At 42.0% G+C, this 13,169-nt stretch overlaps 2 protein-coding genes across 2 annotated transcripts in view; both read right to left on the bottom strand.

Annotated features, from left to right (window-relative positions):
• Positions 1 to 1,155: 1,155 nt before the first annotated feature.
• On the bottom strand, positions 1,156 to 7,976 carry mindy4 (MINDY lysine 48 deubiquitinase 4; the record flags this gene model as incomplete). Its single annotated transcript, XM_080832339.1, has 18 exons — positions 1,156 to 1,534; positions 1,901 to 1,979; positions 2,557 to 2,737; positions 3,019 to 3,180; positions 3,372 to 3,435; positions 3,921 to 3,988; positions 4,184 to 4,249; positions 4,545 to 4,608; positions 4,731 to 4,832; positions 4,969 to 5,057; positions 5,359 to 5,475; positions 5,566 to 5,678; positions 5,979 to 6,037; positions 6,366 to 6,628; positions 6,750 to 7,017; positions 7,116 to 7,330; positions 7,453 to 7,572; positions 7,917 to 7,976. The coding sequence occupies 18 exons, from the start codon at positions 7,974 to 7,976 to the stop codon at positions 1,486 to 1,488; spliced, it is 2,139 nt and encodes a 712-aa protein (XP_080688465.1). The 3' UTR covers positions 1,156 to 1,485.
• Positions 7,977 to 8,537: 561 nt separating this feature from the next.
• The window catches only part of nexn (nexilin (F actin binding protein)), a 10,640-nt gene continuing 6,008 nt past the window's right edge, over positions 8,538 to 13,169 (bottom strand). The window contains exons 7-14 of the mRNA XM_080832338.1: positions 12,723 to 12,899; positions 12,405 to 12,593; positions 12,013 to 12,204; positions 10,904 to 11,101; positions 10,467 to 10,688; positions 10,045 to 10,233; positions 9,507 to 9,870; positions 8,538 to 9,288 (exon numbers count right to left, since the gene is read on the bottom strand). Of these exons, the coding sequence (XP_080688464.1) occupies positions 9,275 to 9,288; positions 9,507 to 9,870; positions 10,045 to 10,233; positions 10,467 to 10,688; positions 10,904 to 11,101; positions 12,013 to 12,204; positions 12,405 to 12,593; positions 12,723 to 12,899 (1,545 nt within the window). The 3' untranslated portion in view covers positions 8,538 to 9,274. The remainder of the gene's footprint in view (positions 9,289 to 9,506; positions 9,871 to 10,044; positions 10,234 to 10,466; positions 10,689 to 10,903; positions 11,102 to 12,012; positions 12,205 to 12,404; positions 12,594 to 12,722; positions 12,900 to 13,169) is intronic.

The raw sequence follows: 13,169 nt of genomic DNA, 5'->3' as shown, positions 1-13,169 counted from the left end.
CATCCACCACGTCAAGATAGGGAGTTGGGGAAGAGGGAGTGAGGCGCACATTTCAGTGAACATAAGGGGATGACTCAGACATCAACGGTTCTTGGACGCATTTCAAACAGCTGTCTTGAAGCGCTTTGGCTTTTCTATCTATGTGCATACCTTGCCCAAAAGGTATTGCCAACATTTGACTGCGTTCACAGGGGCGTAGCCAGAAATTGTAATTTGTGCGTCTATGGGATATAAAGTGTGCCAAAGCAAACCAAAGCAAACGTAACTGTAGATAAACCACAACAGTTTTTCACAACATATTTTAAGATCTCAGTAAAACATTATTCAGACTATTTGCCTATAATCACTTATAGACATTGTATGGACAGCAGGCTACTAGTTTTGTTTACTGTTGCTTAGCAATGCGTGATAGTTTCAAGAAATAAGGTGGATATTTCTTCATTGAATGATACAATCATTTCCTCAATAACATTGAGATAAACTGATCCTATCTTTTTAGAAGGCCTATCTGTGGTGACAAGAAGATCTTAAAAAACATAAGCAAACCTACTTCAGACAAAAGAGCATATAGTTGTATTTGGTCTGCTTGCTTTGAAAACAGATTTTATTTCTTTGTTCTAAAGAGAACATTGCCAGCACAGTCCTTAGCTGCATCCTAGGTTATGCCTAAATGCAAAACACTGTAAGACCAGAACAGCCCTATTACGTACAATATGCCGTTTACACGTTAAAAACAGACGACAGCGTAGGAAAAAACTGTAGCAGTCAGAACATCAAGGCAAACTTCTTACCAAACACCTGGCAATCTAATAGCATACATGCATTATTATTATTAAGTTCTTAGGTAGTTAGTAGTTTAAGTTCACAACACATCTTTATGCAGGGACAAATGAAACCGGTACTCCACTCAACGTAACAGATTCTAACCACTGTTTTGTTTTGTTTGTTTCCCCACCCAGCAACCATGTGGAGATATTGCACAGAAGCCTGCAGACACAACAGGCTTTATTTACTTTCACTGCTTTGTCAAAAAATACTCTGAAAGGCTTTAGGGACCCTAATAAATGACGTCATATGTGGTAAACATATGTCACACATGCATAGGCACATCAAGGAGAAACATTACTTCATGTTAACAATGTCATGAGGCAATGGTCAAATCTGTTATACATTCAAAGAAATGTCAAAATGACAATACAATACAGAATTGTTTAAGAAAAGAAATTACAGTACAGGTTATATTCATTTGGCTATAGGCACATAAAAGGCTTGTGTTTCCTGAACTTCATAAATGTTAACGTCCTTAGGTGGTCTGGTGTAACCATGTTAGAAAAGGACAAGGTGAATCCTGGGAGAGGAGCAGTATTACTTTATAAATGTCATATGTGCAATAAATACTACAAACCATACAATATGTGAAGAAGCTGCCGGAGGGGTGGAATGAACCATCTTAAAATGTCTGTCTAAATGAGTTTAAATGTCCAATCAAAGTATAGGCTCTGTATCATTCCAGTCGACCACTGCATTCCTCCATCTGGGGATTACAAAAGAAGAGACGTGATCAAATCTAAATCTAAAATAAAATAAAATAGTTTGCATCCTGTTACCACGACAGGATCAATAAGAAAAGGGCAGGGCCAGTAAATTGATGTGGATTTGGGTACAACGTCTGGTTTATATTTATGTTGCTCTTAGTAATGAGCATTAAGCAAAGCAATCAAACCCAGAGCAGAATTCTGCTTTGTTTCTAAGCACTCTGGTTAACAGCTCTGTTGCTCCTTAAGTCTCTGGCGCTCACAGAAAACTACTATTACAATGACTTGAATGCTGGTTTGTCTTCAAGGGGCTTTAGCAAGTGCCTGTAGCTGAAAATAACTAGTCTGAAGTCAGTTCCCCTCACCTCGTCCGTATGCAGTGCTCCAGAGGAGGAATGAGATCACCGTCCCCACACTCACCGCCAACAGCCATCTTTGAAATGCCTGACCAATGACAGCAGGTGGTATATAAGGGGAAGCAAAAAGGTGTGAATAACAGCCATGATAACTGAATGACTGTGTTCCATGTACTATCAGCAAGTTTGATGGAAGTTATATAGAATTCATTCATCCATGATTAGAATTGATCAGCTAATCCATTACCCCATTAGTGTTCCCTCCAATGACCCCTGTGGATATATGAAGTAGGTAGCTACAGGGTTGACAGACAGGTACAGCTACTCGCTGTTATGATAGGTGGGATTTACAGTTCAACACTGCTTGCTTTTCTGAATTAAGTCTGGCTCTGTCATAAACACATACTTGTATTTCTTCAGTGCATATCTGTCAGTCGCAGCTGCCAGAATATGAGGAGAATCTGTGCCAAACGTTACAAAAAACTGACAAGTGTTTACAGTTGGCGGTGTACAGCCTTCCTTAAAAACGCAACCTTCCTTAAGTAATTCAACAAGTTCAGGGAACATTATACTGTGCAAATGCAATTCAATTCCCTGTGAAGCACAATTAAAAAGAATGGACAAAAAACTGCACTGGAATGGATAGGCATGCCAGACTGACTTACAGACTGTCAAGCGTATTTGCTCTTGCTGGTTGGCCAGGCCATCATAGTAGTAAAGGTCAAAAGTTGTCTCCTCGAACAGGTCTGAGGTCAGGCTCTTGTTCAAGGAGAAGAGCACGCTGAAATGGCTCTCACTGCATACAACCCAGATCGGAGATCTAGGACGCTTCAGGTACTCTCCAACCTTAAAAAGTCAAAATAATATCCATTTGAAATGATTTTAGTTCATCGCACATATTTACATCATATATATATATAAATACACATACATCTAATCTACAGACATTGTTATTACCATGCAATAAGTGCTGGTAAGTGGAACTACAGTGAGAGACTCCTTACAAGCCACAGGGTGGCGCTTTAGTATGAGGCCATGGTGTTCCCTCCATAGGTCAGAGATTGGGGAGTGACGATTACCCTTTATATCAATACTTATGGAAGATTCCCATTTCTTTATGATCATACCTTACATATATTGTAATGTTCAAACAAGGAGAGCAATCCGATGTCACTGCGGCAGGAGACTCCTTTCAGCAAGGTGAAAATGCCATTCCCTGAGTCCAGCCTCATCTCATCATTGAAGACGTTCGAAACGGCTCGGCCACACAGCAGGAGATTGACCAGCTCCTGGAACAAGCAAGGGCAACGGAAATGAGTTGATGCATCCTCTCTATGTACTGTTCATTCATAGACCACCAGTCGACTCTATATGGGATCAGACCCTGATTCTGATGTACAACAGACCAGGGCAGGGTGCGTGTCAGCACTGGCTACTATCTACCTGCCGTGTTTCAGAGGAACAGCAGCCTGTTACAGACCTGTGTGCAGTAGCCATGGGCTCCTATGAGAGTGGTCGTGGGCACATCCATGTCACTGCGCAATCTGAGAATGAATGCAGACAAACAGAATGAATAAATGGACAGAGTGCGTTTGAAATACCACAATTCTACAATGCCTAACTCTAAGCGCACTAGGGCACATGGACTTGAACTCATGTAACACAGAATTACATCATTTTCTCCAAATGCGGCTACCGCAACTCTGGAAATGAGAACAGTGGAAACAGCATAGAACAGCAGAAGTATGCCATTTGTCAACAGTGCATTTTCTTGGGTAGAAGCTGTTTCCCACATCTGCATTCCTCGAGGTAGCAGACGCTTTTACTGAAAACCAACGGAGTGGGGAAAGCACATAGTACTTTGAACCTTCAAACTCTTTGGGATTCCTACCCTTGGTACTGCTACGGCTATACTTATATACACATATTCAATCTTCAATGCAGTGGATAGTGAAACCAGTTAGCAATCGTGGTGTCATTTGTCAGTTAAACCCTGCTGATTATTTATTTGGTAACGTTGCTTACTTACCCCTCAATCGATCTGGAGAGGATGGCAGAGATAGTGAGGAGAACACACCCAAAGGGACCCAACTCAAACTACAACAATGATAAAAAAAAACTATCAAACAAAGCGTGGAACATTGCTAGTATACAGTGTACGTTAAAATGATGATAGTGTGATCTATAAATTCGTACTGAAATACAGACTCGCTAACACCGTGAAAAACCCCAGAGCCTGAATATCAAGCCGATGAGAGAAAGCATGCAATAAAAGGTGCCCTTAGGGTTTACCTGTGATACATGCTGCTCCAAAAACAATCTGAGTTCTGCCAAACTGTTAACCATGCTGCAGGTAATCTGCAAAATATGACCAAAAGCTGTGGGTGCTTGTGGTGCCTTTATACTTGAAAATTCCAAACCCTTTTCAGTCAAAACATGAAAAACTACAAATGGACACTGAGATATAAAGAGAAAAACGTGTTACACAAAACAAGAGACATATTTATAATACCTGCATTGCCTTCATTTTGAATATGAGTATTTGCATGAGTATGATCATTTGTAACTTTGTAAAGGTATATGTATAAACTCCCATCGCTTTGGAAATCATGAAGTGGGGCATACGGTTTGTCAGGATGCCTAAATGTCTCACCATCTCAAGAACCCCATCTGATTTGTAGTGTCCCACAGGAGTAAAATGACGTCTTCCAGAGTTTCTGCAAAGATCCAGTGTACAATTCAAACAGTGACAATGCTAAGGACTCAAACGTAATCGTACTCATAACTTCATTTAATTCTCGCTCACATGCAAACCTTTGTCTATTGCCAACAATCTTACATCGCCACAACGGCTTTCCTTTTGTCTCCAGCCCTCCAGAGGATGTCAGCGATAGCCAAAGCAAGGCACCGAGTCCTTTTTGACTGTGATGGCTGCATTTGCCTACAGAGGATTTGAAAATAATCACAGGGACAGTTCATTATCTTACGAGTGACACTCACTGGTAGCCTACTGTGCCTGCCAAACATTGGGGGGTGTTGGGACTGGGGTCGGGGATGTTCGAGAGAGTATCACTCACTGAAAAGCAGAGTCACATTCCATGTCTTCAAACAGAAGTTTCTGCAGAATGCAGGCTTGTACAGAAGCCAATACTCCACAAGGACCACCCTTCAGAACACATACACACACACACACACACACATGCATTTTTAATTGTCTTGGTATGAAGTATGGTGAACCAGTACCACAACATTTTGTACACTACTCACTGAAACGTACATTGTAACGGTACAACTTTTTGTAATGTAGTTATCAAGACCAGTTGACGTATAAATCAAGCACTTTTTTTACACATTAAGACTGCCATTCAGGCAGCTGGCTTAGTACTAATGAGTGGTAATGATGTCGGAGGATTGCCTACTGTTACATAGTATCCTTTCCTGGATATGAGCCTAAATTCAAGCCATACCTTTCTCTGTATAATCCCATATCTTAAGGCGGGTTTATCCGAAAAGCTGAAACTTTGACATTTCCATTCTTCCCCAAAGCAACTGACTGGAGAACCAAGGAGGATATCTTTCAAGGCCTGCAAGAAATTACAAACAAGTAAATATATCACTAGAAAATGTGAAAGGCAACCAAAAACAAACTCCTGTTCCTGGCCAAGGACACTTACAGTGGCAGTGGGAAGATCTATTGGGTGCAAGTCAAAAGTGTGTTGAGGCAGACAGTGATTGAGGGGCGGTCTAGCGAGACCGCATAGCTCCTCCTCCTCATCATCAATATCATCTGAAGAGGAACAGACACACCACTTGCAGAAATAAAAATGAAAAGCAATCTTTACAGGCAGCAAAATAATGTTCCTTTCCATTAAACACGACAGTGGAAGTTGTAGTTGTAAACTCACAGCAATCTAGCAGGTCATATGTGTTTCTTTAAAAGAACTTGAACTAAATTATTATTATATGTGTTCTGTTTTCTGGTATTTGGGCCAATCAGTGTGTATTCAAAATGCATTTAAATTCAGAATTTACTCAAATCAGCACACCATAACTGCTTTAGTATGCTTATCACTGCACACTAACTTACCAAGCGTCATTGTTGACATATGGACATCAGCAGCAGTTGGACTCACTTCCAGTACGCGTCTAGGACAAAAAAAATAACTTTTCTAGTAAGAATTTCAGTACCACTGAAAGTATGTCCTGACAATTAATCATCAACACAAAGACTGGATGACCATGAAAGGAAGCAGTCTGGGACAAAACCCATTAATTAAGACAACAGGGTTTCATACGACATAAGTTTACACTGAAAACTGCTACTAATGCAACATGCAGAGAATCTTCCCTTTAGATTCAGAAACCCACAAAAGAAGCATAAATCCAGAAATCCACAAAAGAAGCATCCAGTCCCCACTATTCTCCTTGTATGTCCCTCTTAAGAGCAAACATTAAGTAAATAGAGTTCAATTACATGTGAGGTTGAGGCCTGACGCTGTGGACTTCCTCAGAGCCAGCACATTCCCTGCCTGGTGGATGGCCCTCAGAGGGCAGGTCCTCAACCCTCTCCCAGTAGGCAGGGGGATTCGGTGTCCCCTTCTCTGATAACGTGCTGTAAGACGTGGTGTTGCGAGTCGAGCTGTTTATCCAGTCGTTATCGTCTTTCATTTCTCCATCCTTCGCTGAGAGAGGGGAGGAGCCTGCAAACTTGCGTGTCACACGTTTTTTACTGCCTTCCTGATGGGGAGGAAAGAAGGTGGTCATCACTATGGGTTAATTCTGGTGCAGAGTGACTGAACCTTTGAAGTGAAATGTGTCGGCTCTCTGGCAGGCTGAGACAAAGGAAAACCATCCTTACCAGGGAAGAGTTGGCCACCGGACCTGCCATCATGCCCCTCTGAACCCGAGTGGTCTTGCTTCTGTGGCTCTCACTGACAAATCTCCTCTTTTCTGTGGACTGGTCCATTCCAACTGGTGAGCTAGAAGTATCTTGGCTGCTGGGCAGAGATAGCCTGTCTGATGCACCCTCAGTAAGATTGGAGTTAGGGCTGATTGGAGGTTTTACCCCCTTGGAGTAAGATGTCAGCACTCTGGGAGGTGAACTGATAGTTTCACTTTTTGGCGATCTGTAAATAACACATAACGTGTGTGATGAATTTCCAAGTCCATTGAAAATATCTATAGGAAGTAGAATTCCTTATGTAACAAAAATCCCAAAGTATACCTTGACACGTTTGATTTACGCTGAACAAAGCCTGCAGTGCTGTCATCCGTTCCACTTGCAACGATTACAGTGGAGCTAGTAGGATTTATCAGGCTCCTCTCACCTATAGGTGCCTGAGAGTCACTACTATGTTGCTTTCTCTTGGTGCTTCCGCCCTCTTCAGTACGGTGCCATACAACGAGTTCCAACAGTGTTTTAAATGGAAACTCCTGTACCTAAAGGTTAACAAATCGATACATTTTTAAGTGACTTCTCTGCGCTGTGTATGGTGCATGAAATGGGTCACGTTATTAGCTGTGATGGGTAGTTACTGTATGAGCTTACATCTAATACATACCTTATTTTTCTTGTAAAGATTATCAAGATGAAGAAGTCGGCGTAAATCTTCCCTACTATTTATGCTGGAACTTGACCGGGGGAATTCCTCGTCCAAGCAAGCAATAGTCTTTTTCAGTCCCTGAGAAAGATTGCATATTTGAACAGTGCGTGACAAAACAGATATCGACACCTGACGTGTACGTTGTTGCAATTTGGTGGGTTAGCAGGGGAAAATAGCCTGGGCTACAAAGTAAAGCCAGCTGCTGTCTATTATGGATATCTTAGGGTAGCTAGTTATCGCTAGCTATCAAACCTGCTATGCTAACCAACTAATTTCACAGCCTTTTTGACCTGTTGGCTGAGCAAAGCAGTCAATAGGCCTCTCTGCGTAAACATGACATGACGCAGGTTTATTTGCCATATTATTCGCTAGGATTACCTAGTCAGTACTCTTTCCAGGAACGCAGCTTGCCGTCAACTTACTTTTCGACTGAGATATTCTCTGACGAGTGATGCAGATACTTCCTCCACCATTTTCCCCATATTTGCTGGAAAAGCTTGGATCAACACGGATTAAATCTAACGTTTTCATAGAGTTAACATACAGAAACCCTTACCATAACCCAACCTTTTTCAGATAGATCTGACAAACACGAAATTACATAGCATACATTCATTGGCGGATTTAACACTACAGTGCAGACTCTTCAGCCATTTAGTCAGCGAGTTTGCTACTTGTTAGCCTCAAGTTAGCCAGCTAGTGTCTTGCTGTCTCTATGGTTACCTCTGACATCGCGTTACAACAGAACCACGTGTCAACATTTGCACTCTATGTAATACTGCCACCTAGTGAAAAAGAGAAGGGAGTAGTGCACATAATATGAGTAACATTTGGCAGGTACGCCATAACAGCTACAATTTCAGTTAAAATCTTCATCACTTCAGCATATGTGAATGCATGTGGTGCTGGTTCCATTGGGTTCTATGGCCTGAATACTTTCCAACGGAAGTCTTCTTTCAGGAAGCCCTTATCTGAACAGCAAAGGCTATTTAAAATCATCCTTTTATATGACTCAGATATGAAGAAACACCAGTCTCACCAGATTACTATTTTAGCAGTTTTATTATAATTTCATATATCACAAATATTCTGTCTAACCAAAACCACATTTGTTACTATGTGTTATAACTGTGTTGTTACAGTGCCTTAATGTCCAGTCTGTTAGAGTCAACATTCAGTACATTAAAAACTTTTGTAGATATATAAACTTGTTTACATTCAGTTAAAATGAACATAAATCAAATATTTAAATCACAAAATGTAAAAGTAAAACATTCTAAACAGATATTCTAATTGGTATGCAAAACTGTACCTTCAGTTTTCTACACTTTTGAGACTCATTTTGAACTTAGAAAAGAAACATTAGATCACAAGAAGGAATATCATATTATCTTTTTTGTTTTTGTTGGAAATCATCAAATCAGTTGAAAGTTTCATGACTTTTGCAAGAGTATAATTTAAAAACAGAGTATAATTTTTGCACAATTCATGATAGCAACCACATGTGGGAACAAAACTTGAGTTTTGGCACTGATTTCTTTCTGATTTGAGCATGTTTATTGACAGTGAGTGCAGGTTTGTGTTGAGTCAAATGTAAACAACATTTTTGCACTTATAGCAATGTGTGTTCTCCTTTGGAGGAATGGCAAAAGGGAAAGAGAGAGAAAAAAATGAAAGAATAATGCTGCCGCCTCCTCCCTGTTGTTTGGCCCTACCATGAGAAATGAAGATTTACAAAAAAAAAACAAGGGACAGGGGAACGTTCCACTGAAGGGGTGAATCAGTAGTCCTCAGCTAGAAAAGGAAAAGAGAAGGCCGTTATCCAAAATTAGTTGAGGGAGATAAAGATTATGACGATGATGTTGCTAACGATAATGGGGATATTCATAATAAAAAATAGCATAGACGAGGAAGAGGAGCATGCATTCCCCTCTGGGTTAGTCATGAAATGATGAAGGAGAGAGCATGCCAGCGTGCATCGGAGTTAGTGTGAGGAGCACACCAATTCTTACTTTCCACTGTGAGGATACAGGTGCTGGCGGCAGTGCCTCGGCTGTTGACGGCTTTGCACATGTATTCTCCCTCATCTTCCGGGAAGGTTTCGGGCAGGTAAAGGCAGAAGGTCTCACCCCGCTCAATGTACTGATAGTCCTCACTGTCAGGGAGCATCTCACCCTCGAACCACCAGGTGACTTCGGGCTTGGGCTCGCCTGTGATCTTCACAGTGAACCGCACGGGCTCGGCGTCTACCACCGACTGGTTTTTCAGGGGCTTTTTGAACCACGGAGCACCGGACCTGGCGTGGTCTTCTTCATCGTCGTACGCTGCCGAGCCATTGATGATGGTTCCCTCGTCCTCTTCCTCATCGTCCTTTGTCTGCCACAAAACACATCATAAATCGTACCACAAAAACACTCTCTTTAGGTTTTCTTTTTTTGAAATGGAAGTATCACGCCAACAGGTGCCACTCATGCATGTGGCGTCCTCCATGCAGCAGGCCAAAGCTCAGACTACAGTGTACTTGAACAGTGGCCTCCTCTTGAGATTTACTTTTTGGAGAGCCGCATCAATCTCCTGCTGTTCAAACTGCATCCTCTGCAGCTTCTGATCCTCAATTCTCCTCCTCTCCTCCTCCTCACGGGCCTTGGCCATTTGCTCAAAGCGTGCGCGCATGTCCACCTTCTGCTTAAACGGAGCGTCCACCTCTTTTGCACCTTCCATTCTGTTTTCCTCTTCATCCTATGCAGACAAAACCCCTAAACTTAAATTATATTTATGACAAATACTTCACAGCGTACAAAGGTCCAGTATTCATTATGGTCATAGAGCAGGGCCTGTGATAATGGATACAAGTTTATTTAGTAGGACAACGTTTCAGGCATGGACCGGACAAGCTGGCACACTCATCCCTGAACAAAAGATTGATGCTAATCCCTATTGGTGAGGAGAGAGAAAGCATGCTCTTGCAGTACCTCCTGGAATCGCTCAGCCTCCCTCTCTTTGATTTCAAGATCAATGGCTTTCCTTCTCGCTCTCTCCTCCTCAATCTTCTTCTGAATATCCTCATCGGTTAGCTGCTTGATCTTCTCAAACCTGGACTTCAGGTTCTTGGCTTGAATGGAGCCGGTTCGCTTCAGCTTTGTTAACTCCTCATACTCGGCGCTCACCGTCTCTGAGCTTTCATTGACCACATCCTTCAAAAAACCCAGGAAGTCACAAGGTCATCATAGAATAGGTACTATAGTTATAATTACTATAATCTACCATATTTATTTAACTCTCTAAATGTTCTCTCTCTTGGGGCTACTGTAATTACACAAAATTACTTTTGTTTGCCATCATTGTTTGTTACTCCCTGATGAGACAATTTAGAATTAATTATTTGGAGTTACTATGAGTGCTAACAGACCTCCTCCATCTCTTGCCGGAGCTGTTCAAACTCCTTTTTCTCCAGCTCCCTTTTCCTACGCTTCTCCTCTTCCTTGCGTTTCCTCTCTGCCTTCCCTTTCATCTTCAGCATCTCCTCAAAGTTCATCTCCAGTTTCCCAGGGTGCAGTGCTTCCTGAGACGTCGTCTTCATCAGATCCCCCTCATCATCATCCTGTACCTGTTGAGACAGAGCAAGCCGCTGCATAACCCCAGTTTTAGAACCAGGTACTACAGAGCTCACATTCTGCAGTGTGTATTAGTCTGAAAGTCATGTGATTTCTGCATGTAATGAATTTAGAATTACAAGCTATTGGCCTCTAATATGAACTATCTGTCATACATCGCAGTCTCATCATACAACATCTATACATGTGGCAGTCTATGCATACATGCGCTCTTTGATACAGCTCTGAAAAACAAAACAAGTGACGATGAAGATTTCTTATATTTGGCTGAATTGGTTGCACCTTGTTTTGTAAGAACATCCTATTTTGATTACACATAGCATAGCATAGCATAGCATAGCATATGAAGATTTCAAGAGTACGCCTAGTTACATGACAATCGAATGGCAGTCAATTGGAATGTCAAATGGAAAGTGTCTTACTTCTCCATCTCCATATGTAGTCATATATCTTTCATGATCCTCTCCAGGGCTCTTAAAAAGATAATTTGCAGAAGAACTGAGTGACCATATGAGCACATCAGAGTTCACAGAAATAACTCTGGGTTGTGTTGATATTTGAAGTTAAACCCCATTAGAACTTCATTAGGAGTTGTAGAACTCAGGGTAAACAGACGGTTAGGTCGGGAATATTGATTTCTGTGCTCAGATGATATCAGTACGTAAGCTGGAGTGCATGCCATGCTTTGTAAGTCAGTTGCCATATTAGCTACATTATAATGCCAATTGTGTTAGCTTTTTGAAATGAAATATGCCATAATGCCATCGACAGGGAAGCGAGCCGTGATCATTTTGCAGGCCCCCTTTTCCTGTTTGTTAGAGATTAGTGTGGGACAGGTGGCAGGCCTGATTCATGCTGACACGTTAGGGGACTCACACCCAACTTCTTTTTTCTGCTGCCCTACCATGTTCTTGCGTTCCTCTGCAAATAGTCTCTTCTCCTCCTCGAGGCGACGCTTAGCCTCCTCCTCCTTCTTCTTATGCTCCTCTTCCCTCCGCTGTCTCTCCAGCTCCTCGAAGCTGATGCCCAGCTTCCCTGGCTTGGCACCCTCACTGCTGATCATGGCCAGCAAGACGTCGTCATCCTCGTCTAGGAGCTATGAAAAAAGACAGATGGACAGTGCCAATCATTCAGGTATTTGGTGTCTATCAATATTGTTTTGAAAAAAGCTTGGCAGCTACTGTACATAGTTTAATTTAAAAGCAAGCTGATCACAAGTGACATGCAGCTATAATACATATTATAATAAAAGATGACAACTGATATTTCAGGGAGTGTGATAAATACACTACTGACCATGCTCTTTCTGGCCTCGGCAAAGGCTTTCCTTTCCTCCTCCATCCGTCTCTTTGCCTCCTTCTCAGCACGTTTGCGTTCCTCCTCCACTCTCTGTCTCTCCAACTCCTCAAAGCTCAGTCTCAGCTTGCCAGGCCTGACCTCCTCCTTGTCCATGAGGTCATCCTGCATGTCCTCCTCGTCAGACCCCTAACAAAATCAGCAAAAAAGAGGATGAGTCATTGTGTCCCATTACACATGTGTTCGGTTTAATCTTTTGACCATTTCAAATGTATGCTTACATCTGAACGGTCTACTAATTATAATTTTGTTCAATACCATTAAGAGTTTGGCCTCCTTGAAGCCTTTCTTCTCCTCCAACAGGCGCCGTTTGGCCACCTCCTCGGCCTGCTTCCTTTGGTGCTCCTGGCGCTCCTTCTCCAGCTCCTCAAACGTCATCTTCAGCTTCCCAGGGCACGCCTGCTCCCTCTCTCTGGGCAGGTCCTCGTCCTCGTTCTGTGGTAAGAAACAGGCGGTTTTATGGAGGCACTGTCTAACTTTAGCTGTTCTCTCGATGAGTCACGATGAATGTCATTAGCTATGCGGCATTAACATATCGACCATCAGTGAGTAATCAGATAAAGACGTGTGCTCTGCAGAACCTGCTTTTCAAATAAAATACTATATAATTACAACAGCAAGAATACACTCAACATCAAATAGACACTTTCCTTGTTACTGACAGTTTATTTTTCTCTCATATTGGCAGAAGTTGAATGTTTCAGG

Source organism: Sprattus sprattus, assembly GCF_963457725.1.
Source record: "Sprattus sprattus genome assembly, chromosome: 2".
Lineage (NCBI taxonomy): Eukaryota > Metazoa > Chordata > Actinopteri > Clupeiformes > Clupeidae > Sprattus > Sprattus sprattus.
The sequence above is the reverse complement of the archived record's forward strand: the minus strand, read 5'-3'. Positions and strand labels throughout refer to the sequence as shown.